Source organism: Pagrus major, chromosome 22 (genome assembly GCF_040436345.1).
Source record: "Pagrus major chromosome 22, Pma_NU_1.0".
Classification (NCBI taxonomy): domain Eukaryota; kingdom Metazoa; phylum Chordata; class Actinopteri; order Spariformes; family Sparidae; genus Pagrus; species Pagrus major.
In genome coordinates this window covers 25,424,941-25,451,080 of record NC_133236.1, presented here as the reverse complement: position 1 = coordinate 25,451,080, position 26,140 = coordinate 25,424,941, and the positions used below count along the sequence as shown (strand labels likewise).

Genomic DNA, 26,140 nt, shown 5'->3' with positions numbered 1-26,140 from the left:
TGTTTGGGGTGACGGCAATTAATTCATGTTTTACATACACTGTGTGCAGCTCATTTTAAAAGGTTTTCCGCGCACTGTGCTGTATTTCTGAACCGATATGCTGCATCCCTCGAGGTTTTCATGCTGCTGAGAGGCATACACCAGTGCATGTGTATGAAAATCAATCAGGCTGCCAAAACACACAGTGAATCAGAGCTCGTGTTCCAGCAGATAATGCATATCATGTCAGCCCTGCTATCAGGGACACATTACTGTAACTGTAGAATTAGTCGTGCACGGGTTCCCACTGCGGAGGCTGTGTTAAACCTCTCCTGCGGCAGGTTTCTGCAGTGGCTGCCGTCCGAGGAGATGCGCAGGCGAGAGGCGTCCCCGGTGACTAGCGTGGCCTCTTTTCATCATCTGCTTCCCTCCTCTCTCTGAGCAAACACAAGGGCTCAGGGCAGGGATCTGTCAGAGGTCCACCACTCGCACAGAAAGAGGGAATTATGTTGCTGCAAGACTCCCTAAACCCCCAAATTCATCAGGCTGCTTGCTGAACTAAGCGATGCATGTGTTGTTTTTGTTCCGCAACAACTTCGCAGCACATAGGTATGAGAAGCCGTTTAGGCCAAAAATACATACTCCACTTGCACATACCCACATAGTTTACTTGCACATACATGTAGAGGCGCTGCTCTCTAATTCTGAGGTGGGCAGAGTTGACGAAGCGAGCTGAAAATGAGATAAGTCTGAGTGTGTCCCCTTTTTTATCACTGGTTTATTTATACTGGTAAACATCAAACAGAAACAACAGCAAAATCAAGAGCTGACGTCCTCCCATATTTGTGATTATCGTTTCTCTTACATCGACAAGTTAATTTACAATGGTTGTCATCAGCAAGACTCGATAAACATCAGGAAGTAAAAAATATGGAGATGAACCATTCCTCCAGATTCTCATCCACACGGGATATCAGATTACTTCCCCGCACCTGTCGTGCTGTCGGTGTTTGGTTCAGTTGTCGCTCCAATCAGTCACGACAGGAATCCTATCAGAGTTGAGTCTTTGTGTAATTATGTGATAAAAATGTATCGATTCAAACCGGAGGGCAGTATTAGGCTGAGTCAACTTGTGCCACAAAAGTACTGCATTGTGCTGCGTTTGAGGGTGTCGGGATGAAAAAGATGGAGCGCTGTCTGTCTACTACATTCTGTTCCAACACCTCTGGGATGTAAAAGCACATTCGTAATCTCTCCAAACCACCGCCAAGGTAATTAAGACATGTCGCCGTCTGTCTGTAGAGCTGGAGACAAGAATCATGTTCAAAGTCTACAGAGATTGTATCACTTTAAGTAACAGGCAATGAGACTGCGAGTATAATAACCCCACCCCCTGCGTGTTTCTGTCTTTGTTATAATACAGTATATCCAGGTTACTGCATTCAAAACCACATGAACACTTATGGTCGTGTTGAGATATATAGTATCTCACACAACGTAACATTTTTGTACATGAAGTTGTTTTTTATACATTGTTGTGCCTTTCCTCAAAGTTTGATCAAATGTCCTTATAAAGAAGACTTTGATAGGTTATAAGGTAGAAAACAAATGTGAAACGTTTCCCATAACCCTGTACGCCTGCCTTGCACCCAAATATATGAGAGAAGCTCACAGGTCCCTCAACAGAGAGCACAAAAGCTCAAAACAAGGCATAAAATCCCTGTCGGTTTCACAACGGGCCACAAATCCAATCCAAGAAAACAAGCGAACACTGGTCGTAAACTCCAAATCATAAAGTGCTCTCCAGAAGCCACTCAGACCTGGAGAGCTTGTCTCTGGCCCGGTGAATGTTTGTTGTGCTCTCAAGCTGCGGCAGATCTCCGCTCATCGACAGGCTCCGCTTGGAGCGCAGACTGGCCCCAGTTTTGGGGTAGGCCACATAGCAGCGCTCCCTGTATGAGTCTGCGTTAATGGAGTGCCTGCGGTTCACTCTCACTCCACCTGCAGGCACAGTCATGTAATGCTGAGGGGCCTGTTGGGGCCGTGGGCCCCTGGGAACGGTAGTCCATTTGGTGGGCTGGCCGGGAATAGCCAGAGCGACGGCAGTGGCTATTTTTACCTCTGAGGAGTTATTTCGGTTCATGTTATCCAGCTCGACGTCTGCCTGAGCTTCAGACCGGCGAGCCTCTGAGGGTTTTGGTGGAGCACTGGAACGTTTGGGCCTCGGAGCGCCTGGGGAGGCCGGATGCCAGCTGTGGCTGGCAGCAGAGGAAGAGACAGTGCAGTCCGGGACGGTGGGTTTGGTGGAGGCTACAACCACCGGCGGTCGCTGCTTGGCTGGCTCTGGGGGCGGCAGGGCAACTCTGAGGGAGTCCTTGTCATTCTTCTCTGGACGCAGGACTTGCTTGGAGAGAGACTTAGGAATCCCACAGCCTTGTAGCTGTCCGTCACTGCTCAGTGACCGAATATCCCCCATCTCGAGAGCCTGACATGACAGGAGACAGGAGACAAGTATGTGAAGAGAGAAAAGAATGACAGCAATTCTTTAGACACCATTGTTTCAATATCTACAGGAATAATGAGCAGACAAAAGAACAAAACAGAGGGAATCATGCCAAACTGACCTTATCTGCATCTCCTTGGTTACACACCCGGTAGCGCACAATGAGGAAGATGATAAAAGCGAGAACTGAGGCCACGATAATCCCTCCGATGATAACCACGATGGTGCCCCCAAGGAACTGGGACTGCATGAAATGGCATCTCAGGTACTGTGGCTCTGTGGTGAAGTGGACACAACCGATCACCCTGGTGGCGGTCAGCGAGGTCACCTGATCATCGTAGATGGCCAGCACACACAAGTCATAGTTCGTCCCAGCCGCCAGGTTGTTTACCAGGATGCTCTTACTGGTCGGAGGTATCATTCTGTGAAGAGAAAAAAAGCTTTGTGAGTTCTGACATAGATTAGGGAGGGTTAAATGAAAGCAGACAGAAGCAAATCAGATTATCCGGCTTATTGTTTTGTAGGGATGAAATGACATGACAATCATTCATCTCTCAGGAGGCTATTTAAGATCTGTCTGGGCATAATCTTTCATGACATTTGATTTATTCTCTCCAGCATCATCACTGATGAAAGGTTGCTTTCAGTCACTGGGGAGGCAGGATGCCTGTTTGTTCACAACATCAGGATTACAGAGTTTCCCTAATGTCTCCTGAATTAAGTAGCCGCTGCTGAACGCCATATGGGTTGTTGACTTCGAATTTCCTACGGAGGAAAGAGGTCTGTGCGACGGTCCTATCATATCACAGTGATTAGCACTAAATAAGGAGTGAAACAGGGTAGAGATGAAAGAAACGCTGTGCACGGCGGTTCCTAAGACGGGCATGTGTGAGGCCTCTGATGCTTTTTGTAAAACTGCTCTTTCATCTCCTATCAGTGGTGCTGACATTCTGTTTTGATTTTGTTGATTAAGCATTATCAAGGTTTTGCACATAATAAATGATCGCTCCGGCAAGGGGGGGATTATCAGTCGAGGAATAAGGAGTCAGATACCGTGCATTAGTCTGTCTTCCTGATGGGATAAATAGGCAGCACAAATAATCATGAGGACAGCTAGGGCCAGTTCTTAATGACTTAATATTCGAATGGATTTAGGCCTTCAAAGGAGAATATAAAGGTAAAACACGGGTCAGGGGATTTTTTAGAATATGATCCCAATCAGCTTAAGTGTATTTGCATACATTCTTATTCCTATTGAGGTTTGCTTACTGGATTAAACTGCGTTATTTTGCCGGTATTTTAAGTCGAAGCCGGTCATGTCTCTGTGTTTACCTGTACACAAGTGAGTCATCATAGGTGCCATTATATTGAATCTGGAACATGCGTATTCCAGGAATGCTCCGCTGGAAGTTAAACCTGACCACGGCCGACGTGGACGTGGCCTCAGCAATGACCACTTTCTTCTCCTGGCTCGTCTTGGCGTTCCCCAGAGGCAGCCCTCCCGCCTCCGCCCCCGTCTTGGTCACTGTGGCGATATCTGATGATCCGGGGTCAGGCTCCTGCTCGGCGACGGTGTTGTTGGTGAAATGAGGGAGTTTAGCGATGACCAGATCTACCGTCTGCTGGGCCTCACCTGCCGGGTTGGAGGCCACGCAGGTGAAGGAACCTGGAACAGAAACTAATTAGATTATTATCCTCCCCAGTATTCGTTGTGAGATACAGATAAGTATTACTGGGGAAAAAACAGGCATTGAAGTTACAATAAAAAACATATCTTATCCTTTTCACAGTAAGAGTTTGATATTTGGGAACTATGCGGAGCCCCGAAAAGTCCTGAAAGATGACATTTCTTTATCTTGTGCATACAAGATAAAAAAATTAAAAAAAATCGTTTGAGAATACAGTTGCTCTGTAGTAATACACTTTTTTGCTGTCTTGGAGAAAGTTGGATGATAAGATTTACATCAGTCACATATCTGGTAAAATAAGGCTATACAGCCAGCAGCTGGTTAGCGTAGCTTAACATTTCAAACAGAACGAGCTTGTCTGGCACAAAATCTGCCTCCAAGCACCCGAAAAGCTCACTAATTAAACTTGTCATATCCCTTTTGTTTAATTCCAACGAAAACCTTTGTGTAAAAATAACAAATCACCACGAGGTTGCTCCCAGCCAAGAAATAGCTCAGCTCGTGTTGGGTCCAAATTGATTGTTTTGTTTATCTCTGTGTAAAATCCTGAAAGTTGACTGTTAGCAAGGTTAACGTTTTTAATAGCTGGCTTATGTAAGGGCAGTATGCTGGGCCTCTACTGTACAATTCAGCCACTGGCTACCACTTGATGGGGGCAGATGATTCAAACAACAGCTGTGTTTTGACGTGAATGCAAAGGAAGGTGGGGGGGGGGGGGGGGGGGGTGGACAGATTTTGAGTGGTATCAATCTTCTCATTCAGCTCTCAGCAAGAAAGCAAATATTTCCCAAAATATCAAAGAAGTGAAGTTTAAATGTTTAATGTGTTGCTTTAATCACTAAAACTGAGGGTGTTAAAGTGTATTTTTGTTGAAAAAAGTAAGAAATTTATCCAACCAGGTGAAAAGTCATTTGTCGTTTCCACTGTGACTTTAATCAGAGTGTGAGCCAACACTCACACTCTAAACTTTATCAACTGATGTAGACAAATACTTAAGTCCTATAGTCTTCTGTGTACAAAAACAAACAACCAATTTTGCTTAGTAAACAACACAAGCGCAGCCGCTGGGGGACGAGGGTGGGGAGGGTGTAAACAGACCAGAGTCCTTGACAGTGCTGATGAGGATGTCCAATGTGCCGTCTGTGTGGACCGCGGCCCTGGAGGAGTTGGACATAAGGCGTCCGTCAGGGGCGATCCAGTGTATAATGGGGTCAGGGTCGCCCCTGGCCTTACAGCGCAGAGTCACACTCTGACCCTCCAAAGCTCGCAGCTCCTGAAGCAGAGTGCGGAAAGGCGGTTAGTGGGAGGACTTTAGCATATGTAAAATACACAGATATACCGACTGGATGATGTACTGAATCCCAAAACTGAAAAAAAAAAAAAACCTTTGGCCGAACAGTTTGTGCTGTGAGTTTAGTATAATTATAATTAATGCTCATACTGATGATGTTGTGTTTTTAAAGCAATATAACCCGTAAATATAATCAACAATTGATCATTGTCATATTATTGGATTAGCATGTTTGTGAAGACAGGATAATCAATATGACAGTTCATTGCTGTATACGGGGGATGGAGTCCAAGTGAAAGATAATTTTCTCTGCAATTATGCAAAAGACGTCTGCTGCATGTAAATGAGATGATATAGCTGTAGTTATTTGGCAAGGATTTGATCAGATAATTTTGTTTGGATGCATGAATCAGGGGCTAAATCACTGTAAGCTTTCAGTGTGTAATAAGGGCTTCGCTGCAGATCCCGCAAATAAACCTGCAAATAGTTTTATTAAAATTGAAAATCCTGCTAAAAGACTTATCTAAAAACTCTCCAGAGGCCAACATTTGATTACATTTCTTAAGTAAGTCCTATATATTTTACAATACTCAGTAAGCTGAGCTGATGGGTCCCACAAGTCTTGTAAGACTCATCTGGATTGCAAAACTAATATTTGTTGTGACAGTCAAAGAGAGCACGGAGTGCCACCTCGGATTACCTAGGACAAAATCTACCGTCTGGCTCAGCTAGTATAACAGTAGTAACTGTTAGTCTTACAGTGCACAGCTCAATTTCGAGGTTATACCTGAGAGTGCCTGGTGATGAGTGGAGGCTCGCACAGGAACTCCTCCTCTGAAACAGTCCAGAAATAGCGTCCTGCGAGGTGCTGCGGTGAGGCACAGGTCTCCAGATCGTCCTCCCTACGCAACCTCCGCAGCCAGAGCAGCTCACAGTTACACCTCAGAGGGTTCCCTCCGAAGCTCAACGCAAATGACGTAGGCCCCATTATCCCAGAGGTGGCCAGGACCCCTGCTCTTTGGAAAACGGGGTCAGGAGGAAGCTTCTGGAGCTTGTTGGAAGTCACGTCCAGCCTCTTGAGCTTCTGCAGCCCAGAGAAGGTGCCCTCGGGGATGTAGCTGATCATGTTGTGGTCCAAATTGAGAGTGTGGAGATTGGACATCCTCTGAATGGCCACCCATGGCGCACCTTCCAAGTTGTTGTAGGATAAGTCCAGCTCTTCCAGCGCGGTGAGATCGTTAAAGGCCCCAATATGGATGTGGGTGAGCTGGTTGTTGTTGAGGATGAGGTGGTGCAGCTTGGACATGCCGCTGAACGTGTCGTTGGTGATGCGGCCAAGTCGGTTGCTGTCCAGGTGAAGGGCTCGTAGGTTCTCCAGGTCTTTGAAAGCATGAGGCGTGATGGAGCCGATGGTGTTCCGAGAGAGGGTCAGGTCTACCAGCTTGGTCATGTTAGCGAAGTCTTTGCGCTTGATGCTGGTTACAAAGTTATCCCCAAGACGCATCTCCACCGTGTGCCTGTCAATGTTCGGGGGCACAAAGAGAAGCCCCTTTTTGTCGCACAAAGTCGCCAGGTTGGGGTTCAGCATCTGGCAGACGCAACGTTTGGGGCAGATCTGAACTTTGTGGGCCTTCACAGCCACGCCGAGGACTATCAGATAAACCAGGAGAGACTCCATTTGGCTTTTCAGTCAGGTTAACACACCTACAACAGATCAAAGCAGACAGACAGAAAGAGAGAGGCACGCTATTTATTAGATAGTCAAAGAACAAGCATGAAATCTGTGATCAGAATTTGTATCATCTTTATCAAACCGTCAATTTTGTAGCTGTGAACCAGGGGACTCTGCTCTTTAACGCTGAAGATTAGAAACAGTATTATTGCCAGCTCACAGCGAAGATTTACGGAGACTCCAAACTCCAAGCAGGAAGCTAAGTAAGTGGATGCCTGAACAAACAATAAGTGCTGTGCAATTAGACATGAAACTAATTATTCACCTTCAAACTTGAGAGTGAAACCTCCCCAGTAATCTTGTGTGATTTCTGTGACAGCTCTTCTTTCTAGCCCCTGCTCCACCAATCCTACTTTTTTGATATGATAATGCCCAGCCTTTTATGTTCGTGTACAGAGGGATGAAAGTCTAGACCGGCAGTCATGGGCCTCATCAGAATTAGACTGATATCTCCCAGGATCATATAGCCAATAGGAAAGGGATGATTGGGCCCAGTGCCTCGGCAAGGATGTGCTATGCCTTGCTATTGATTTTCTCTCTGCTCTCTCTTGCTGCTACTCTTACTTATGACACAACTGAGATGGGGGATAAGGAGGGATCCATTTGATGAATCCTGAGACCTTGTCAGGGATAGAGCATGTCATAAAACTAAGACAGTGGAGATCAGATCACAGCTCAGCAGGTGCACCGCAAAATGTACCAGAGCGAGAGTGACATTCGCTGCGATTATTTTTAGAACTGAAATTTAGTGTCATTTTGGTTGAACATGCAATATTCAACCCTCTGGGTGTCCCATTACGGCACACAGAAAGGAACACCGATCCAATCAAACACGGGGAACAAGGGATCCAATCCCACAACTGTTGTAAAGGCTAACCTTTAAATACCGAAGAGAATGGCTGATTTATGATTACAGCGTTTTGTGGTGTGCTGATAATGCCTCCATTGTCGACGCTGGGTGTTGGGGTGTGTGCATAAAAATCTTGTCTCAGCAAAGGGCCTGCCAACTGAGCGCCTTCATGCTTCAAAAGTCTCTGTTGCTACGACACACAGCTCATAACCCTGACAGTTGGAGTATGAGGTAAACATCATCAAGTAAAGAGAACATCAGACAGGATGGGAGTGACATGCGTGCCATGTGAGGGCATGTTTTTAATGTGAGAAGAGGAGTGAAGGACGCCTGGTGGCATCCACTGACTGCAGTTGTGTTTTGACAGCTTGGTAAAATGTATCACAGCCCGACAAGGAGGCGGGAGAGAGGTCGCCTTAAAATGGCCTCTAATAGCAAAGGTAGGAATGATATCATTGGAAAGACATTTTCATGAATACTGCTGATAACACAGCAATGAATCAATGTCTTTCTCGACCCATTTTTACAGGGGACAACTTCACCAAGTCACACAAGAGCCCTGTTTGGTGGATTGTAGTCTGGGGGGCAGTGCTGCAGGGATCTGAGGCTGCTGAGAAACGGTCCGTGGAGTCATTATTAAATGTTGTCATGAATCTCCTTAAAGTGCGGCAGATGACTTCAGTGTCAAGCAGGGCTGCGAAAGCTATGTGTGGAAACTTTAATGCCTATTTTAGGTGTCTGTGTGCATCAGAGGAGAGTGTTCAAAAGCTGAGGTGTAGGCATGTGTGCTCATGCTGGCGTGCCAACCACCTTCTGCTCTGACTCTGAATGGCACGGCCTCTGGATGTGCAATGAGGCGGAGAGGACCTGCTACTTCCAGACTCGAATGGCGCTGAAGACGTGATATTGATTCACTCTCTAGAGATGGGGCCTTTTTTTTCCCCCTGCCGCTGAAAACTCAGCCAAACGTGAAGAGAATGGTTGCAACGGTAATCCCTACAAAATTCGTTCTGTGAGGACAAAAGGACAGCCCCTCTCGCTGGTGAGACAGGACAGGAAATATCTGTCGCCGTCTCCCTAATTTGCATTTAATTATGGTTGCTCGCGGAGATTTGCATAACAGGTTGCACTCATCAGGTACACGAACAAATAAGTAGATAATCAATCAATGCATTCATCAATCATGCACTTCATCTTTAAATGTCACTCCCCAGAAAATCATTATCCTCCCAGGTTGGGCTGTTCATTATAGTACGGCGACTTGGGAGGTCCACATATAAACAAGAAAACAGATAATCTACTGATGCGTTAACCATAATCTCCTTCTTAGTCAATCAAATGTTCATTTACTACCTCTGAGCAGGTCTTCCTGCCCTCAGAACAGAACAGACTGACAGCACACACCCACACACGCACACCAGTGGTGGATTTGTGCCTAATAGAGGTAGCTCACTACACAACAACCCCCAGCAATGGAGACAGACATTCATGCGCAGCAACAGCAGCAGCAGCAGCAGCAGCAGCAGCAGCAGCAGCAGCAGCAGCAGTAGCAGCAGCAGCAGCAGCATACTGTAGGAGAGGATATCCATGGTCTCCCTAGGGCAGCATTCGCCAAGAAAAGCCTTATGCAGCATACTGCATGCCAATCGGCCGGTGAGGTCATGGGGGATATGTTTTCAGATGGTCGAACTTATGCTCGCGCTCATGTGAGAAAGCCTCTGCAATCCACGTCTGGGCAGGGAATCAGGGAAAGCAGGCCTGCGAGAGGAAGTTAATGAGATGAAGTCTGCTTGGTATGCCTCCATGCAGGTCGACACGATGGCACACAGGCAGCGTCTCACCTGGGTTACTCTGGGAGGAAGCAGCCGGACGCTTGCTCTCTGCCAAAAATACGCTCTGTTGTGTCAAGGAGGTAAAGTGATGCTGCAACATGATGGTAAAATGGTATCGACAAAGCAGTGAAATGGGTCCTCAGCCTGCCTGCTTTATGAGACCAAATGGAGCGGCCGAGTCCGCTGAAGTGGATCATATTGTGACTGAGCTGGTAGAAAATGCATTGCCGGGTAAACGCACGCTGTAGCCCGAGTCCAAACATCCTGACCAAACACTGATGCAGTCATGGAGCGTCTAACTAACACATCTGTGTTTGTGAATGTGGATATGTGCGGTGACACTCTTTTCCTACCGAGTCTGCCAATGTTAGAATGCGATAGCTCTTGGGTGACAGCCTCGATGCCATGGCAACACAGAAAACGTCAGTTTTGGGTGAGATGTAATCAGTGGCTCATTTTCAGATCACCTGCTAATATTTAACACAAAGAGTCCGCTCTGGAGGAGAAAAGGCCTCAACAATCGAGGTCCTTCTATAGCGGACTCATTGTACCGTTTCTGACCCGGTCGTGATGAGAAGAAAGGAGATTGTGCACTCAGCTAATTTGAACATTGGATTCAATGTTTGGAGTGACTGAATTATTACTGTTTCTCCAGTCTCGGTGTAATAAAAACCCCTAATGACTTGATGTAGAACTTTGATGTAGTTGAAATTATTTTCTCACTCAGACACTTTTGTGTTAGAAATGTGTGCATCTGTGTGTGTGTGTGCCAGGGGGATAGCATACTAAGCAGACCCCGCTGCATCAATAGAAGTGCTGTTCATCAGCATTTACAACTCACCCTTGTAATTCCGAGTGTTTTCCTTCACACGCTATCACAGGAAAATTTCAGCGGTACCTTGATAAGCTGGATGTCTCGAAACTGGAGCATCAGTCCAACAAATAAACACCGAAAGACACAAATTTTACATGCCGCCTTGCGTTACAGCGGGAGGCTGAATGTGCCAAATTTAAATGCTGAACACTGACTTCGGATCTTAATTCTCGCACCGTTGTGACGTGCCCTCATGTGAGGGGGCTTATGGCCAGGGATTTTCTTCCGGAAAGAGGAACGCAGAGTCCGTGAACACCGCTTCTGAATACCAATCTGGCCTCTTCCAGTGAATATTCTCCACGGTATGGGCCTGCAGGTTTGTAGACTTTCAAATGGGCCAATTCCCAGGTGCAGCATCGGGTACAGGAAGTGTAAGAAGACGCAAAATCCTTTCCTCTCTTAATGCTCTGTTACATGGGCTTTTATCACGTTACAGTCTAAATGTGAGGGAATAAGAGCGGCTCAAGTAAAATCCTCGATCACTCTATCCATCGACTCACTACCCGTCTTTCACAGACCCCCAGGATCCTGTGTTTTCTACCTCACACAGCAACAAAATGGCTAAATAATGCATAATCTTCTCTATTGTGTTGTGTAATGGGAAAGCAACTCTCGGACAAGCACATGCACACACATACATGCTGCATGTGGACCGAGTGTGTGCGCATGCATGGCAAGTTTGCGACTGTTAAATAATCCCAAGTGTCTCAAAGCACTTCTTCAGCACAAAACAAAAGCTCTTTTGGAGGCGAGTTAAAAATTTGGGTCAGTGAATGTAGAGCTGGTCTGCAGAGCAGCCTCGGTGTTCAGGAGGCACACATCACTCCTCTGCTATCAGTGGAAGGTAGCAGCACAGAGGCTACATCACTGAGTGCATTAACATAGCAGTAAGAGCAAATAGGAGCAGCAAAATGAGGCGTGGGCCTGATTTCACTGGTGTAGCAGTTACAATGGTGCCTCGGGCACTCATGAATAATAAGATATTTGATAACTAACACTCGACATAAGACAAGAGCATTATCCTTTATAAAAAAATCACTGGGGCCACATTTCACCTGTCTCCATCAGTCACCTGGCAACATGTTCCCCTGCCCACACACTCATCCTATTATCAATTTTCTTACTTAGGGCTAATTTAGACTCAATCACACCTTAATGACTGATTTGCATACCAGCTACAGCACAGAGCAGCCTATCACATGACCCCGTGTGCTGATAAAATCCACTATAAAACAAAGAAACACCTCACATCTTGAAATCAATCTTTTTTTTTTTCCTGCATGCATCTGACTGAGCGGGGCTGAATAATGGCCACATTAGATTCTCACTTTCACCTGTAGGGAGAGAAAAAGCAGCACAGGATGCAGCCAAGTAGAATAAAATTGCGATCTGATGGCGTTTCCTTGGCAATTGAAGAGCTCTTTTTTTTGACCTTGCGGTACAGGTCCTGGGCTGGTGGGTTACAGCCACAACCCCTGTCACGAGGGAAAATCTGAACCCTGTCAAATGGGTCCTGAGAGAAGTACTTCAAGTCAATATTGCGCCTCTTGAAAAAACAGTTCACCCCCCCCCCCCCCCCTAAAGAGTTCAGAGGCGCCAATTCAATTCCAGCCCATAAAATATTGAATTTACCTTGCAGATGAAACATGAAGCCAAGTCAGAGGAGGGTGGGTTTGAGCTGATTTCCTCCCCGGAGGGCTGAGAGCATTCTGAGAGCGGGGCTTGCCTTCTTAAAATGGGACCGACGGTGCCTCTCTCTCGGAGATAATTCAGGTGTCCCGAAACACGCGTCTTGGCTCCTATAACATGTGACGGCCTGCGAAACCGGCGATGCCCTTCAAGAAATCCATGACGAGCAGATAAAGGACGACTCCTCTCCGATTAGCCCCTCGCACCGGAGAAACTGCAACTCGTCGTCCCCCCCTTTCGAGAAAAACACTGGGAGAAAAAAAACGCAACCTGCAGGGTCCCGGTGCGGCTTCGAGGCTGCAGCTGTGCGGGATCGCCTCTACTGCGCATCCGCCTGTATGCACCTCCAGAAGAGAAAACGCCTTTGTAGCGACAGGCTGCTTTAATATCTCCCAGCTCAGCTGTGACTGACTGACTGACTGACTGACTGGAGCTGCTTTGAATTCAGCCAGATGTTCGTATCGCTTTCACCGGGGAGGGGAGGGGAGGGGAGGGGGGGGTTTCGCTGGCGACGCAGGGCTCAGTGCGAGTTAATCCAGATTGACTGAAAGGTTGCTGCCATCATATGGCCCCCCACCCCTCCTTCCTCCTCATCCCTCTGCCCCCGGACTACTGTCAACCACCGACCCGGCTCCATTTCTGACCAGAGGTGCTGTGCTCGGAATGGTAATCAGTGCGCTCCGAGCTGCACAGAGACCATTTGTGTGCATAGACAGATGCAGTGCCTCCCAGCCTATCTCGCAGGCAAGGCATCATAATTTATTCATGTAGATTGAACCCCGCTGCACGAAAATGCAGTCGGCCTATAATATTCTCTGAAAAAAAATTCAATTTTTAAAAAGGAGACATGCTGGAGAAATAAGTTAGATGATAAACCAAGTTTTTTTTTATTGCAAATCCATCCATTCCTTTAGATGAAAACCTTGGGTGCATTTAGTTTGTGCCAAATATAGCAGCCTATAGCTGAATATCCCTGCATGTATTACATAGATTATTGGCAAGAAAGTGTTGAGTTGGCTGAAACTGAAAGCCCTGGCTCCCCGTGGGTCTGCTTGGCACTCGACCCATCACTATCTGATAGATGCAATGATCCTGTGGCCTTTTGTGCAAGTTGGCAAAGTAGCCTATATGTTCATAAGTCTTTTACAGCACAGAGGCGCGGGAGTCTCCTCGCAGACTCAGAGTTTTTTTTGTATTTTTTTTTATTATTATTCCAAAGAACAATGACCTTACACATGCTCCCGGGGGCCTCCTGGCACTTTGAAATGACTGTTCGCTGTCATCCACAGAAGTACCCTGAGGATTTCTGCTGCAGATCAATAGCTCCATCCAGTTACAACATGAGATCAATGAGAATAGCCTATTAAGTGTAGTTATCCAGAGCTGAAATGGCAAGAGCTATCTAAGCTGTTTATAGTGTGCGCAGAGTCATTGATGTTACATGTATGAAAAAGTGAAATCAGTCGTTGTTGGGAGATCACTCGGTAGCTTGTAGCTTCCTTTCAGACAGGACAGTGTTTACAATATATACTTTTTGATCTAAAGAAGAGGAGAGAAGGCAAGGAAAAACGATAGGAGGAAAGATAGGATGCAAGGAAAGACGAGGGGAGGAGGGCAAACAAATGACCCTGCTGCACACCCAAGTTTACTTGTAAATACGTAAATAAAAAGATTAGAGTGCATAGATTTCTCACGTTATGGTTTAAAGGATAAGTTCAACCCAAAATGAAAACTCAGTCATTATCTACTCACCCAGATGTGGATAGAAAGTCAGGTGAAGATTCGTGGTCCACAAAACATTTTGTGGAGCTTCACAGCAAAACAGCGTTGCAGCATTCTCCTAAACGACTGAAGCAGATGGGGACTTGTTTTGAAACGTAGTAAAAAACAACAGACGAAAACATAGCATGGCGTAATCCAAGACGTTATTTACACCCTCGACGAGCGGTCGAGCCCGTGCGTCGACTTCAGACGGGGTGTGCGCTAATGCTTTCAGCCTAGCAGCTACGATGAAGATTCCAGCTTTAAAAAGGGTGTAAAGAAAGTCTATTTATTTTTTATTTATTTTATTTATTTATTTTTTACATTTTGAAGTCTCCATCTACTTCATTTGTTTAGGAGAATGCTTGCCACACTGTTTTGCTGTGAAGCCTTGAGAAATATGTTTAGACGTTCTAGGGGTGAATCGATTATAACCGATTTGTCATTTTTTGGGTGAACTCATCCTTTAATAATCCCTATTCTCTGTCATTACATCCAGTGAAACATGAAAACAGCAATGTTTTATACAAAAATAAACAAAATGGTTTATCCCAAGTGTTCGGGAATTTAAATATTTCACATTTCTGATTTTTTTCTGGGGGGGGGGGGGACGACCCAAAAACCTTGCAGAGTATCTGATTTTCCACCAGCCACAACAACATACAAGCATTCTGCTGGTGGGAAGTGTTAATGTCAAACCTTTGCAAGTGACCCACTCCGAGTGTGTCATCGTAGTCATCACGCGCTGCTGACAGGTGGTGGATGTGAAACCGCACTGACATGTTCTGGTTTTTTTTCTGCGCTCCTTTGCTGCTGTGATTCACGCTGGGCTCACTGGCGCGTGTCATCCAGGAACTGCTGGTAGGTGAGGCTGTCGGCACGCTCACCTGTCCGGCTCTTCTCCTCCAGGAACAGGCGCCTGACGTCCCGCGGAGGGTCAGCGATGCTGCGGCTCCACGGGGTCTCTGCGATCCCTAGCAGCTCGCGCACATGAGCGGAGATGACCTGCGGGGGTGCACAACGGGGTTGAGTCCTTTGATAAAGTGTATGTTTACAGCATCTAACCTTTATAATAATAAGGCAGTCCCACTGAGAGTTGGAGTGTCTAGTCCTTTTAAGGAGATCGCACTTAGATAGTAAACGAGCACAGGGTCACACTCCCAAAAACAAAAGCATCAAAGGACTTGCAGCGTAAATGGAAAGAAATCTTGACTCAATAGAGGCAACTCTTTACCGAGTGTGGTTTGATGTCTCTACAGTAATGCAGAGCTAAATGCATGCGGGCACTTTCAGCCAATTTAGCTCTGACCTCAGGGGGAGAAGAGCGAAAACACCTGCTTTCACTGTAAACAGCATATAGATGTGATACGGACTACGTGAGGTGTCTGCTCGGCTACGGCGCGTAACTTTAACTGGATGTCACACTGTTCAAAGAAAGGGGGGCTTTCAAGTGCCAAGTGGGATACGCAGTAGACTAGACTCGAAGTTTTCTCGTGTTTACAGTCCACTTAGAGAGATGTGAGAGAGGAGGCAAAAATAAGAGGTATGTGTGCTGTTGGGTTATTGAAAATGATATCTTGTGGGATTTTTCTAACAAATGCTACGAGTCAGGATATTTAAATTACATCAGAATGTGATTTCAGAGCAGCCCGTGGGGTTTATAGCACACATAGTTTTTAAATCTTTATCTTGGTGTTGCTCGGCCTGTTGAAAGCGCTTTGAACAGTGCGTGAGCCTCCATCTTTGATATGTAAACAAGTCTCCAGTGTAACATCAATCTCTCTTTTGAAGGCGAATGAAAAACTCAAGTTTCCCACCACCTCCTTCTCCTTCTCCTCCTCTTCCTCCTCCTCCTCCTCCTTCATACCTGCATGTCTTTAAAATCTGTGACTCCGAGTCTCGGCAAGTGGCTGCAATTTACATAAATCAGCTTTCTTCCAGTGATGAGATTCTCTGTGAAACAGGCCTGCGACATAAAAACAAAAACGACTATTATTATCATCATTATAACATTGTTGTTGTGTTGTTGTGTCGTCTCTGTTCAGGCAGGTGAATGTTAACATACTTTGTATTGTGGAAATCCGACGGACTCGATCCATCTCCCGACATCCTGACAACTCCACTGCAGAAACTCCGTGTTGCCTGTAAGCATGTTGCCATGGAAACTGTTACCTGCCAATAGGTGTTTGTAAGTGTTTGCCGTCAGATGTATAAATGTATAAAAAGCAGAGTTGGTCTAGTCGTTAAAATATATGTATAAAAAGTGAGTTTTAACGGGAAGTTTCGGACGTTGTGAGACAAATAGGCCCCGTTTCTGACAACAAAGTTCCCGAAGAAGTGTCAACGCCAGTCTCTCTGTGTGTGTGTGTGTATGTGCAGAAAGAGCCAATCAGCTTGTTCCAATTTGGGGCGGTTGGTGAACTACGCGCAGTGATTGGCGGTTAAATCGAGTATGTCCCGCCCACATCGAGCGGAAACAGCGAATGCCGCCGCCGCGCGAGGCTTTCGCAGATCGACAAATCAATGCGCGCAGGTGCCGTGAGCCGTTGATGTGTCGTAGATCGCGGCCGTGTATCCCTCCGCGTTTCTAGCTAGCTGAAGTTCTTCGCAGCGCTCCCGTGTGTCTTGTGGGTCGGTTGAAGGGCTTTGGAGCAAAAACAGAGAAACCCGACACTCCACAATGGCAGCGATTCTCCTCCGCTCCCTTTTGAATAAAAAGGTAACACGCGTTCGTGCTCGTGTTTTGCAGAACAGTTGGTTTTGTTTGACGCGTTTGCAACTCAAACTAGCTTAACAACCTAGAAGCTGCTAGCTAAGCTAGCTAGCTAGCAAGCAAAGTCGTTGTCCAACAGGCACGTTGCACCCAACCCACTTCTCTTGGTTTGCAGGTGTTTAATATTCATGTGCAATTTAAAGTTGGCTAGGTGAGGGCAAGGTTTCATTTGCATCATGTGTGCGTCAGACATGGCTGTTTTTGTATTAAACAATGGGTTTAATATGAACTGAAGTTGAGTAACCCAATGCTCTGGTGGTGTTTTATTTCTTGCAGGTCCCCCTCCAGCTGGGTCGTTGCTACTCCGCCTCCTCGGTGGTAAGAGCCTCGCAGGATTTCATAACCCAGCAATGAATGAATGAATGTTACGTGTTCACCACAGGCTCTCCAGTCTGGTCTCCATGTGCCACATTTATGTTGCATCACGCAGTTAACCTTCATCATTCACGACCTCACGATGTCAAAGCAACACAAGTTTGTTTTATTGACGTCATATAATCCACATGCATTTGTTCCTGTGCCATGAAACTCAAAATGGAGCTGATCCTGTTTTCTCAGATTATAAGTTAGATAAGCCTTAATAGGTTGTTACAGCAGCACAAGGACAGCAGTAAGTACAGATAAATAGACTCATGAGATTAGAGTGAAAACAGAAACAAGATAAAATGACAGATCTTTAAGATGACAGCCCAAATGATACTGGACACACACAGCGGTTTTTTTTTTTTGGGTTATATACATTACTTGAAATAAACATTTATGGTAAGGATCCCTAGCATTTTGTTGTTGAAGCAGTGTGACCAAGTGGAGACTTTACATTTCAATAAAACAAACTTTTCATTGTTTGAGTTAACCGCGTGGCCGTCATGACGTATTCCTTACTATAATATCTTGTTTGTACTGTTCCGGTGGATTTACTAGATGGGCTATTCATAAGATATTTCCAGATTTGGATGGTTGTGGGTACATTTATGACTCGAAATTATTTAGTAAGCAAAACCTCCCTGTGTAAGGGTTCACTGTTTCTATAATGTCAGAGTTCTGACATTAAGCCAAATAAATGCTACTTAGACCTACAAGTTGGGATTTGTGTTGAGGCATGAATCCAATAAGTGCCATTTTTAAAGCACAAGAGGTTTCCAGTACTCGCGGCAAGAAGCTCTGCATAGAGATGTCTCAAAACATCACTGTTTTTGCAGTTGGTATCAAAGAAAGCATCCAACTGTTTTGCATAAAATGTGTAGTACTTATACCATTGGATGTTTTATCAAGGCGCTGCCAAAAAACATCGCAGGGAGTGAGCTGTTTTTCCAAATAATGACTGCCTTCTATAAGCTTTAACATTTACTTTGTTCATTGCATTGTGGGACAAAAATGTACATCAACAGCACATTCAAAAAGTGTTTTGATAGCATGCATACTGACTTCATTTTAGTACTATTCCAGTGCTTATGTATCTTGAGCTGTTGTGGAACATGTGCTGTATCTTCAGCTGCGATAATACTAGAGATATAGAAATATTTGTTACAGAGCTTAGTATTTTATAGCCAAAATGTTAGCAGAAGGGATCACATGAATGTGCAGATTTACATTTTTTTTTAAAAGGTCCATGCTGTATGAACACACTCTTAAAACAATTTGCACAGTGCTTTAAACGTGACTTACTGGTAACACAGGTATGTCGGGCTGGGAAGAAGCCAGGTGCGTCATTACCTTGAAGGCAACCACATATGTGTTTAAAAGTGACAGAAAACTAGGCCTAAATACATATATCAAGTACAGTGTTATACATACACACTACATACTCAAAACCATCTGAGAATTAGTATGTATTATGGGATTGGGAGACTCTCTGAACCCTCAGGACTCGGTTTAGAAAAGTCTGATCAGACCAACTTGAATTTTAAAACCAATATCCACATCTCAAAGTATAGAAACTAAAGAGACTTAAAATGAATCCTTCAGAAAGCCACTGCGTATGTTGTGGTGACTGATGGATGTCCTTAATGAACTTAGCAATGATGTAATGAGGCAGGAAGGGATTTAATCATATGCTTCTTTGATCCTCTAGCCCACCACCAAGCTGTTCATCGATGGCAAGTTCGTGGAGTCCAACACGTCTGAATGGCTTGACATTCACAACCCTGTGAGTATTCATAGTTGAACTATATCCAAACTCCAACGTGGCTGCAGTAACAAGACCTCTATATATATATGCTTGCCCCAAATAACCAGTGCCACTCTGTGATGGTACCTTATGAACGTTGTTGAGGGGAAAATAAGTCTTGTTTTGCCAGTTTCTGATGTTTTATTAGTAAGAGAAATCAGAGCCCTGTGTACACAACCAGACCTGTTTTATATCTTCTAAAAGTCCAGCTCCGCTGTAGAGTAGCAGGTATAAGCCTCTAGAAAGGTGTGTTGGATGATTATAGCATGCAAAATACATTAAATATAAACGATATAAAACATTGTTATCAATATTAATGAATTAATGTGCATGCAGTAATACCAAGTAATGACTTCCCCTGCTCTCAATCAACTTGTCTGGTATGAACTGTCTTCTGCTCCGCAGGCCACTAATGAGGTGGTGGGACGTGTTCCCAAAGCTACCCAGGAGGAGATGCTGGCAGCTGTGGACTCCTGCTCCAGAGCCTTCCACTCCTGGTCGGAGACTTCAATCCTCAGCAGGCAGCAAATCTTCCTGCGCTACCAGCAGCTCATCAAGGATAACATTGTAGGGAAATTTGTGCCTGCTTTGCCTGTTGTTGTGTTTTTATTTTAAGATAACAATTTAGAGACCATGGAAGTGGTTTGTACGTGTCTATCTTTTTGCTTTTTACCTCGTTGATGTCTTTTATTAATCGTGAGCTGTTTTTTCCTCTGTTGTTTGTTTCAGAAAGAGCTAGCTAAAATTATCACCTTGGAGCAGGGCAAAACTCTCGCTGACGCCGAGGGAGATGTATTCAGAGGACTCCGTGAGTAAAGCTTAGACCTCCCTGTGTGCATTTGGTATTCGATATCCTGATTAAATTGGAGTGCTGGTGAATATATAGCATGGATCAAATTCCGCTGCTCAACCTATTGTCTATCGTATCTGTATCTCCTGATGAAAAGTCTTTACCTGCAGCAATCCTTTATGTCATTGCCTGCGCGAACGAAGTGGCAGTTATTTGTTATTTGCGTGTAACCAGACACTGCTCGCTAAAGTGACTTTCACTTTTAAATTAATAATGGAGCAACAGTTCTTGTTTTGGCCATATTGGCATAAAGAGGCTTTCAAAGTGCCCAATTATAACAAAACAAAGCTTCTGGAAACAGCATCCCTGCAGCATCACATCGTTAAGTCCTGATGTTGGAGTGTGTCTACCTAGTTGTTTTTTATGTAAACACTTTGCAGGCGCTGCTTTTAGTTGCATGCTATATAAAGATAATTATGCAGTTCCCCTCGTTGCGGTGCACTTGCACTAACAAGAGCCATGTTGAGAAATTAAAAAAGCCATGCACACTTGCAAATAAAGGAAGATATATTTTGGTTATTACAAGACAGAGCTGCCAAAGTGTCTTTTTTTGTGTGCTTGGTACAGCTGCCAGTTTTCGAGAGTTATTCTGGCATGCTGACTTTGAACTTATCAGCTGAGAGACAGGCTACATCTGCAGGTGTGCTGCCAGCATTAGATTTCCCACAGTGCTCGAGCCAATGGTGCTTGAAGTTTTCACAAGTTACAGTTTGCTCATCGGGAAACAAAATCAATTAACTGTTTTTATTTAGTAAGACGGTGATTAATGTCTACATTACAATGCATCATCCATTTTGGATTTAAGCACATCATCTTCAATAACTCTCATTTCTAGAGATGCATCTATTTGTTTATCTCTTCCTTTTTTTATTTATTTACTTCAACCTCTCTTCCTCTTCATCCTCCAGAGGTAGTCGAGCATGCCTGCAGCATTACCTCCCTCATGCTGGGAGAGACCTTACCCTCCATCACCAAGGATATGGACACTTACACCTACCGGCTGCCCATTGGTGTGTGCGCCGGCATTGCCCCTTTCAACTTCCCTGCCATGATTCCTCTGTGGATGTTCCCCATCGGTATGGTGTGCGGCAACACCTACCTGATGAAGCCTTCTGAACGGGTCCCAGGATGCACTATGCTCCTGGCCAAACTGCTCCAGGATGCCGGGGCACCAGATGGTACAGTCAACATTATCCATGGCCAGCACGCAGGTGAGTGTGTGTGTATGTGTGTGTCCCTGCTCATTCAGACGCACATGATCGGTGTGTGTAATGAGCACTGGGGAAAGGTCCGAGGATGATTCAAAGACTAATCACATACCCCCTGGCAAATATGTAGATAGGAAATTTCCATATTATGTGCGTCCTATATGTGTAAGTAATTCAGGTGGCGGAGGCGAGGGGATTTGAATCTCTGCACTCTTATATTGTGCCTCGAGGGTGCAGCGCAGATGAAACAGAGAGGATTTACAGTATCCGTTTGTATCTTTGTGTAGCTGTGAACTTCATCTGTGACCATCCGGCCATCAAAGCCATCAGCTTTGTGGGTTCCAACTCAGCTGGAGAGTACATCTACGAGCGGGGATCCAAGAACGGCAAGAGAGTGCAGTCCAACATGGTACACAGAACTTCCAGTACTCCTTTTTATTCATATTAACAACCTTAGAATAAACATATAGTGCTTTTACATCAGGGATTCATCAGTCTCACTAGACTGAAGTTGTTGTTTTTCCATTATAACCCACTTATTAAATATTCCTATTGTTATGGGTAAAAACATATGGTGCAAAATACCCACTATTACTGTTACCAAGACAACAGCTCTGGGCTTAGCTGTCGATCGCTGAGATTTGTAACATATGTGATTGGCAGTGTGCTGCATCTGTTTGATGTCCTACTGTGTAACTGGAGAGAAACCCTACAGAGCCGTGTCCCACATTTCTAATTTCAGGGGGCCAAGAACCACGGTGTGGTAATGCCCGATGCCAACAAAGAGAATACCATCAATCAGCTGGTGGGCGCAGCCTTCGGAGCAGCTGGCCAGCGCTGTATGGCTCTCTCCACTGCTATTTTCGTAGGGGATTCTCGTGAATGGCTCCCAGAGCTGGTGGAGCGCTCTAAATCACTGCGTGTTAATGCAGGTAACTTCACTAGTAACACTGTCAACTGGGGTTGCAGTGGTGTGAGATTTTCATGATGCTGTTAAAAAAATATCACAGATTCATGGTATGACATATACAGCGTTACACGGTTATCAGTTACAATGACAGGAATCAAAACGGGCAAGTTTTCTTTATTATAATTTCACAAAATGATATTTGCTGACAGACATGAAACACTATTACACTAGAGTTCAATACTGTAGATAAGCAAATGTGAATAGTAAGACATCTCAGTTTTCATCACACGGTGTACCGCTGCAACTGTAGTGTCAACACAAATTTGCTAATCATTTAAAATAGTATTTGTACTTGTGCATTTTGATATGAAATCTTGCAGCGTGATACTGTCCATTTATAAGGGGGATTGTTATGTATCCTTAAGGCGACCAGCCTGGGGCAGATGTGGGGCCCCTGATCTCTCCCGATGCCAAAGCCAGAGTGGAGTCTTTGATCCAGAGTGGGGTGGACGAAGGTGCCAAACTGCTGCTGGACGGAAGAAAAGTCAACGTCAAAGGCTATGAAAACGGAAACTTTGTAGGACCAACCATCCTGTCCAATGTTACGGTAGGAATTGGCTTGGCCGTATTTATTTATCAATCACCAAAAAGTAGAGATGCACGGATTGACCAGCGACCGGCCAATCAGTGTCAGATATATCAGATTTTGTGCTGGTCACATTTATACGCATGCAGTCTGCTCCCCACCAACAGGACCGCCAGCCCGAACTGAAAGAGAGAAAACTAAATATTTTATGTTATTTACGTAATTTATGTGCACTCCTTCCATTTCAACTCAGTGTGAGAGTCTTTTACTGCGTTATGCCTTTTATTTACAGTCACGCTTTCTAGCGCCTTTCTCTTTTCCTCTGCGGGCTGTGTGTGTCTGCGTTTCACTGCGCTTATCAGGGGGAACTTAAATTCCCATTCCCATGCTTTTGCATGCCCATGTCACTAACAGGCCACTCAATAGAATAGCGTTTTGCTATAACATAAGATACCATAACATTTTAGATCAAGTGAGATATACTGCAATTAATTATTTGTTTGTACAAAAAAGATCCGTCTAGTTACAGAGCACTTTATTTGAAGAGTTGTTTTTTTTTAAATCTTTGTATACTGTTGCTTGTAGTCCATGAAAAGAAAATCGTAATTGACCAAAATCAGAATCGGCAGGTGTGAGTTTTAAAAATTGGAAATTGGAATCGGCCAATAACAAGAAGAACAAAACGCATCCTTTGCTCAGGGTAACTTGCATGAATGCCTGTAAATGTCAGTTCAGTCTGTTTGCACTATTCTTGTTGTCATTTTAAATTACATTTCAGCATCTTTTGTTCCCACAGCTGTTAGACTTAATATTGCTTCGCACAGGTTAAAAAAGCTCTACAGCTCACCTACAGTTTATCCTGAGGAGATGGAAGTAATTTTCCAGGTTAAGAAAGCTGATAAAATGCTTTTACTCTGAAGCCTAAAATTGGGAACACTCTATAAATTTTTGGACTTGAGGCAGATTTTCCTGCCCAGACAAGTTGGCCGTCACAGTACAGCCATATTAAATCATCATCTAATAATGTCTTGCTTTGTCAGGGACAATTTGCACCACCCATCCCCGCTTCCTGTTATGAGTGTTGGGTGTCAGACATGGTACATATTAAAATAGAAAGTAGATGTGAGTGTTGCTAAATGCATTTAAAGCACAAGCTGCAGATGATGTTAAATTCTGGACAAATCTCTGATGTGACGCTTCTGCTGTCTTTCCAGCCAAACATGACATGTTATAAAGAGGAGATCTTCGGGCCTGTGCTTGTCGTCCTGGAGGCTGAAAGCCTCGACGAAGCCATTTCTTTAATCAACAATAACCAGTACGGCAACGGCACCGCCATCTTCACCACCAATGGAGCCACGGCACGGAAATATACACACGAAGTGGATGTCGGCCAGGTGAGGGACGCTTTTCTAAAGGCTGAATTAAAAGGATGCTGGAGATATATTCTGGGATACAAATGGCTCACCCTTAGTGTTAGTTTCCGGTCGGTTATTTTGGTCCTCGGTGAGTCACCTGGACGAGACTTTGATGAGTAAACAGTTTTATATGGGAGGTGTAGTGATTTGAAAAAGAGGAAACGGACGTCATTCGTGTGAAATGTCTGAATATTTATTGGAGTGACTTGATGGCACGGAGGAATAGTGCCTTTAGGTGCATCCAAGATTTTCTAAGTCCATTTTTAATCAATACGCAGTGTGCATATGCCAGATGTACATGGAGACGCGTCAGTAAGGGCTAGTCTGAACAGGAGGAATAATTAAAGCAAAAACAGTTTTTAATATTTTAGGAAAGACTGTTGCAAGTCTTTTTCAGAGTCCATGTGATAATAGTTTTGGTCCAGTGGAGTCCATGTACTATTTTAAATGTATAACAGCATTTCTCATGCAGAGAGGGAGAGGAAATCATTTTTCACCACCTTCATCCTAAAGGAATTATTTGTGTATGCCTCGCTCACATTTACTCTTAAAGGGAATCCAGAGGACCGTGAAGTATATGTGTAAAGCTGAAAATACGTTATATTGATCTGTCACACTTGACTTTTAAACATACTGTCAACTATCCAGTCCCCCCCCCTCCACAGTTTTGGGCAGGTTTTGCAGTGTATTTGTACCCCTGCAGCAGTTGTGGGATTTCATATTAATGTGTGTATACATTTGTACAGATTGGCGTGAACGTGCCCATCCCCGTCCCCCTCCCCATGTTCTCCTTCACTGGCTCCAGAGGCTCATTCAGAGGAGACACCAACTTCTACGGCAAGCAGGTAAACTACAAAAGCAGCTCGTCATGTGTTGGATTATAAAAAACACTCTGCATCATCTCCCAGATAGCTGACACAGCAGTTGTCTCTTCTCCACCAGGGCATCCAGTTCTACACTCAGATCAAGACTGTGACATCGCAGTGGAAAGCTGAGGATGCCACTGTGACGAGCCCAGCTGTTACAATGCCAACCATGGGACGCTAAGTTGAAAAGCACATCCAGCATTACTGTAAATGACTCCTTATATGCCTTAAGACCAAGCCCAAGGACAGGATTTGGGGAAAAAGAGAGGTTACGTGTCCTTTTTTTAATTGTTGAGAAATATTCACACCGGGGGATCACTGGTTGGTGATTGTTTGAACTCGTAGACAGTGTCGTTGCACAAGTGCACACAAATGCAAAAGAAAAAACAAACAAACGTGGGGAGATGAACTGGACTGATGCAATGAATGGTGCTGTGGATTTGTTGTTTTGTACCCGTTTTCTCCTCTTCATTTCCTGTTCGGATCGAGTGGCGATGAGTTGGTTAATCATGTTACATTTTTTTCAATCTCTGCTGTGTCACATTTCTTTTAAATCTACAGTAGATGTCAAAAAGGATCAGGGATTCTGCCTTCAAAGCAGTGACAGTCTTCCACCAGTATCCTCTGTGGTTTTCTTTTGTTCATGAGAGCATTATGTAGATACTTGAAATGTAGATAAAAATAGAACAAAGGCTGCAATAGATGAAGGACACGCCCATTCTCTGTTACTCCACTTAAACTGAAATAATGGTTTCTGAGTTTTTTTTTGTCCCGTAAATGTATATCCTACTGTAAACTATCCAGTGTCGGGATTAACATGTCTTCTGTATGTCTCATAGAGGTCCACGGTTTTGTACTGTATCGTTTTTTAGAGATGAGAAGTTAAATTGCAGTGTTCGCAACATTGACTGGACATCTGATTATTCTTGACGAAAATCCTGTGATGAAGCCGTTAGTAGTCGTGGTGCGGTTACAGTATGAGCTGTGTCCCCTTGAGTTGTCTATCAAGTCATGTGGCTGAAGTTGTAAGCTGAAAAAAAAAAAAAAGAAATAACTTTTGAGTCTGTTTGAATAAAGACACTAATTTGACTCTGGTGAATTCTTGGTTGTGTTGAAAATGTTTTTTTTTTGTGTCTTAAACATCAGAAATAATGCAGCTGATGGCA

General features: G+C 44.5%; 3 protein-coding genes across 4 annotated transcripts; 1 reads left to right on the top strand and 2 right to left on the bottom strand.

Moving 5' to 3' along the window:
* Nucleotides 1-739: 739 nt before the first annotated feature.
* lrfn5b (leucine rich repeat and fibronectin type III domain containing 5b) lies at nt 740-7,228 on the bottom strand. The gene is made up of 5 exons (XM_073493525.1): nt 6,249-7,228; nt 5,269-5,443; nt 3,815-4,148; nt 2,604-2,904; nt 740-2,464 (listed from the first exon to the last, which is right to left on the bottom strand). Exons 1-5 carry the CDS (start codon nt 7,137-7,139, stop codon nt 1,769-1,771), a joined length of 2,397 nt encoding a protein of 798 aa, XP_073349626.1. The 5' UTR covers nt 7,140-7,228; the 3' UTR covers nt 740-1,768.
* LOC141018522 (sterile alpha motif domain-containing protein 15-like) lies at nt 7,141-16,560 on the bottom strand. 2 transcript variants are annotated; one of them, XR_012180725.1, is made up of 4 exons: nt 16,265-16,560; nt 16,067-16,165; nt 14,899-15,204; nt 7,141-7,165 (listed from the first exon to the last, which is right to left on the bottom strand). XR_012180725.1 is itself a non-coding variant. In XM_073493526.1 (3 exons), the coding sequence occupies exons 1-3, from the start codon at nt 16,349-16,351 to the stop codon at nt 15,031-15,033; spliced, it is 360 nt and encodes a 119-aa protein (XP_073349627.1). In that variant the 5' UTR covers nt 16,352-16,560; the 3' UTR covers nt 14,804-15,030. The 2 variants fall into 2 exon arrangements, 1 of the variants encoding a protein (XP_073349627.1); XM_073493526.1 differs by lacking the exon at nt 7,141-7,165 and having other exon boundaries at nt 14,804-15,204.
* Nucleotides 16,561-16,780: 220 nt separating this feature from the next.
* LOC141017571 (methylmalonate-semialdehyde/malonate-semialdehyde dehydrogenase [acylating], mitochondrial-like) lies at nt 16,781-26,063 on the top strand. Its single transcript, XM_073492268.1, has 12 exons — nt 16,781-16,918; nt 17,249-17,290; nt 19,044-19,118; nt 19,545-19,706; nt 19,869-19,947; nt 20,898-21,200; nt 21,485-21,606; nt 21,940-22,129; nt 22,533-22,714; nt 23,908-24,087; nt 24,855-24,953; nt 25,051-26,063. The coding sequence occupies exons 1-12, from the start codon at nt 16,880-16,882 to the stop codon at nt 25,153-25,155; spliced, it is 1,578 nt and encodes a 525-aa protein (XP_073348369.1). The 5' UTR covers nt 16,781-16,879; the 3' UTR covers nt 25,156-26,063.
* The last annotated feature ends 77 nt before the right edge of the window (nt 26,064-26,140 follow it).

Bases quoted from the DNA above. Each gene is read 5' to 3' on its own strand.
- lrfn5b (XM_073493525.1), bottom strand. From the start codon at position 7,139: ATGGAGTCTCTCCTGGTTTATCTGATAGTCCTCGGCGTGGCTGTGAAG. The intron at 5,444-6,248 runs GTATAACCTCGA...ACTCTGCTTCAG, and splicing joins TCATCACCAGGCACTCTCAG to GAGCTGCGAGCTTTGGAGGG. The intron at 4,149-5,268 runs GTCTGTTTACAC...TTTCTGTTCCAG, and splicing joins CAGCACTGTCAAGGACTCTG to GTTCCTTCACCTGCGTGGCC.
- LOC141018522 (XM_073493526.1), bottom strand. From the start codon at position 16,351: ATGCTTACAGGCAACACGGAGTTTCTGCAGTGGAGTTGTCAGGATGTC. The intron at 16,166-16,264 runs GTATGTTAACAT...TTTATGTCGCAG, and splicing joins TCGGATTTCCACAATACAAA to GCCTGTTTCACAGAGAATCT. The intron at 15,205-16,066 runs GTATGAAGGAGG...GCACCCCCGCAG, and splicing joins CAGATTTTAAAGACATGCAG to GTCATCTCCGCTCATGTGCG.
- LOC141017571 (XM_073492268.1), top strand. From the start codon at position 16,880: ATGGCAGCGATTCTCCTCCGCTCCCTTTTGAATAAAAAG. The intron at 17,291-19,043 runs GTAAGAGCCTCG...TTGATCCTCTAG, and splicing joins GCTACTCCGCCTCCTCGGTG to CCCACCACCAAGCTGTTCAT. The intron at 22,715-23,907 runs GTAGGAATTGGC...CTGTCTTTCCAG, and splicing joins CCATCCTGTCCAATGTTACG to CCAAACATGACATGTTATAA.